Here is a 3,879-nt window from a genome sequence, read left to right on the forward strand (position 1 = left end):
AGAGTACGAGTAAAGCGAGGGATTCGACTCTTAACTTTTAGAACAGGTCTACAGGAAATAGGATATTCCTGTCCTATCGTCGAGAGCAAGTGCACAGGTTATATGAGGTACACCTCTCCCATCTGATACGGTTGGCCAAAGGGTTATATGAGAAATTTCTGTAGCTCATAGAGCAGGTCAACAAGAAATATGACTTTCCCGTCCTAACTTACATTGCTCTCTGCGACTTGGAAATGAATCATCTCGGAAATAATACATTGCAGCGGTTGTGTGTGTGTGTGTGTGTGTGCATGTAAGCGTGCCTGTGTGTGTGCCATGCTACAGGGGCTCCATCCACTTCGCTGCACGTCTCGTTCTATCCTGTTGGCGGAACCGTGACGGGTTCTTCCTGTTTGTGCGTCTCCTCTGTGGTTGCCAAGGCGACTGGAAACGTGGGGGATGGGGTGGACGAGTGCAGAGGCGGAGACGTGGAGAGAACTCTACCCACTACCCCCCCGTTGGAAAAAAGGGGCTGCTATTTCAACCACGGGGGTCCAAGTGTTTTTTTTTCCGAATGCAAAGAACACTTTGCCCTCAGCTTAAAGCACTTTGAAACTTTGAATACCAGCCATTATCCACAACAACACGTAATGACTGCTTACTGCGCGTGGCGGTTAGCCAGTACATACCTAACAAGTGGCCCAGTTGATTAACTGAAGTTCACATAGAGACAGGGAGAACCCAGAGTTTCTGCGGTTCATAGAATCCTCAAATCAGAATGTGTGTGTGTGTGTGTGTGACCCGTAGATGCTCCTCCAATGAGCTTAGTATTCCTCCAAGGAGCTCTAGGTGAACAAACATTAGTATGCTGTGTCTGTAAGGACAGGAAGAGAGGAGATGAGATGGAGGGAGAGGGAGAGGTGAGGATGAAGGGAGTGAGAGTGGGGGGGTGAAGGGAGAGGGGTAGAGAGAGAGAGAGAGAGAGAGAGAGAGAGGGAGAGGGGGGGGGGGGGGGTGAGAGCCAGAGAGAGAGAGAACAGGAAGGGAGGTTGGGGCGCAACCATTCGGAACATGCAATCCAGCTCCCAAAATGTTGGAACAGCCAGCGATAATAAGAAAACATTGATTGTAAACACAGCAGGGGGTGGAGGCTGGGAGGAAGGCCGAGGTCTCGCCCCACTGCTCTGGATGGGGAGGGGAGGGGGCCGGGAGGTGGAGTTGATGAACACAACAACAAGACATGATCCTCAGAGGAGGGGCTGATAGATGCTGGAAGGTGCACTGCGGCCAATTCATTATCATCTCACTGTACCGAACACTTTGTTATTCCGAGATATTCTCCAGAGGAGAAAGAGTGCTTGCTGGAATGATTTTGCCGCTGGTAGTTGGGTGATAATAAGGTGTTCTTTATGCACAGTATTGGTTGGTATGTCCCAGGAATGCAATTCAGGCGGTGAGAGTGGGCAAAAATTCCATCAATTGTCCCGTGCACAGTACAGTGCTTTCTTGATTACTGCATACTGTTGTGCAGGGTCAACATGGAGAATACTGAGGTACTTTCGCTCCTTTGTGTCACTCTGTTTGTGTGTGTGTACTGTATGTACATGAGTGTGTTTGCTTGTGTGTGCCCGTGTTTTCAGTACGTACGCAAAGTGCCTGAGGCTGTCCCCTCCGTTGTCCCCTCAGTGCTATCACCCCTGGACAACACGCTGGTCATCCTGTCCACGGTGGCCCCGGACGCCGGCCGCTACTACGTCCAGGCTGTCAACGACAAGAACGGAGAGAACAAGACCAGCCAGCCCATCACCCTGGCTGTGGACAGTGAGTAGGAACACACACACACACACGGTAGGGGGCCTCTCCACCACAGCCCTGTTGGAACCACGCCACACACACACACCAACTCTGTGAGGACATACTGTGCTTATGGGCAGTAGCAGCTTGATTATTGATGTGTGTGCGTGTGTGTGTGGTCTCTGGGTGGGTATCTGTATGCAGCAGATTGGCCCCCCGCTGAGACCCCCTGACTGCGTTTCCCATGAGCCTCTAGGAGCCCAGCAGGGCTGGGTTGATCCGAGGTCACACAGTCATAGTTACACGACAGAGAGTTTCCACTGATACTTACAGTAATTATGACCGGGACATCTACACTGGTGTCAATCAAGATGCAGGCAACAACTTCTGCAAGGAAGGAACTTTTGTCTGTTTATTTGAGTGCGTGAGTGTGTGATGACCCAGGGGGTATTCCGAAGCTGTCGTGGCAGCCCCAGGCATGCTGGCAGGACATGTTGGGATTGACAGATTAGTGTGTTTATCATCAACATGACACATCCCAAACAGCAACCTCCCTCCACTGCCTGCTACTGGCTGTCTGTCTCTGACATACATACACATACACACACACACACACACACGCTGTCTCTCTCTCTCAACACACCTTGTCTTTTTTAACACCAGTGTTGTTCTAGCAAGGTCTCCATCTCTCTGGCCCCCAATGGGTTGTCTTGTAGTGTTTTCCTCTCTGCTGTCAGAAACACATACATATATACACTGCTGTCAGGTCCTATTACCTCACATGACTGCACACATACACACACACCCACTAACATACACGCACACGCCCACACACGCACACACGAATACACATCCATCTGGTCCACCCACTGAACAGCAGATATAATAGCACCCTGTCCTACAGATGAACCTCACAGCTGACTCACCACTTCCAAACACTATCACCGACTATTCTGTATGGTACTGACCATGAACATTGCACACCCTCTCGCTCTCTCTCTCTCTCTCTCTCTCTCTCTCTCTCTCCTCTCTCTCTCTCTCTCTCTCTCTCTCTCTCTCTCTCGCTCTCTCTCTCTCTCGCTCTCTCTCTTTCTCTCAGGACTCGCTCGACCCATTCCGTAGATGTGCCAAACACTACAGCGGTAGGTTTCCAATTCCGCAGCACACACAGATCCCCGTTGAACCCCTGTGTGTGTGTGTGTGTGTGTGTCCTCAGATGTGGGAGGTCCAGCAGACCCCATCGCCCCCACCATCATCATCCCCCCCAGGAACACCAGCGTGGTGACCGGCACGTCCGAGGCTACCATGGAGTGTGTGGCCAACGCCAGGTAACCCACCCCCCCCCACCCCCCCACCGCCTCACATCAACCCCCACAGGCCCACACTGTTACGCACCCAGGGGGTTAACGGAGGTCCTCCCCCTCTGTGTCATGTCCCTCCAGACCGCTGATCAAGCTCAGCATCTCCTGGAGGAAGAACGGGGTCCTGGTCACCAGCGGCCTGAGCGACCACAACCGCCGCCTGACCGTGCTCAACCCGGTGGTGGGCGACTCGGGCTTCTACGAGTGCGAGGCGGTGCTCCGCAGCAGCAGCGTGCCCTAGGTCAGCGCCGGGAGCCTACCTCCATGTGCAAGGTCATTATGAGCCTCTTCACCACGGGCCTAACCTTAACCGAGCCCCCGACCTGGTGCGGGGTTAAACCGTAACCATGCCAATCGCTGCTGTGAGACTCGTTGGAATGGTCTTTGAAAACCTATTTCTGAACCTCTCTCTTTCTCTCTGTCCCTGTCGCTCTCTTTCTCTCTCTGTCCTTGTCTGTCTCTCTCTCTCTCTGTCTCTGTATCATTCTCTCCCTTCCTATCTTTCCCCCTCTATCGCTCCTTCTCTCTCCCTCTTCCTTTCTCTCTCTCAGAGCCTCCACAGTTCATAAAGGAGCCAGACAAACACATCACGGCTGAGATGGAGAAGGTGGTGGACATTCCTTGTCAAGCACGAGGTGAGTGTGTGTGTGTGTGTGTGTGTGTCGCGCGCGTGGTGTGTCCACCGACGTCAAAAGGTCTCTCTGCTCTGTGAAAACATCTCTACTGTACACCATCAGTGCTTTAG

The 3,879-nt window shown here is 52.5% G+C and overlaps 1 protein-coding gene across 1 annotated transcript in view; it reads left to right on the forward strand.

Annotated features, from left to right (window-relative positions):
* Positions 1-3,879, forward strand: part of sdk2b (sidekick cell adhesion molecule 2b) — a 57,289-nt gene that overhangs the window by 50,970 nt on the left and 2,440 nt on the right. Inside the window, 4 exon segments of the mRNA XM_067245168.1 lie at positions 1,675-1,800; positions 2,990-3,101; positions 3,216-3,394; positions 3,674-3,769. Of these exon segments, the coding sequence (XP_067101269.1) occupies positions 1,675-1,800; positions 2,990-3,101; positions 3,216-3,394; positions 3,674-3,769 (513 nt within the window).

Source organism: Osmerus mordax, chromosome 10 (genome assembly GCF_038355195.1).
Source record: "Osmerus mordax isolate fOsmMor3 chromosome 10, fOsmMor3.pri, whole genome shotgun sequence".
In the NCBI taxonomy this organism is placed as follows: domain Eukaryota; kingdom Metazoa; phylum Chordata; class Actinopteri; order Osmeriformes; family Osmeridae; genus Osmerus; species Osmerus mordax.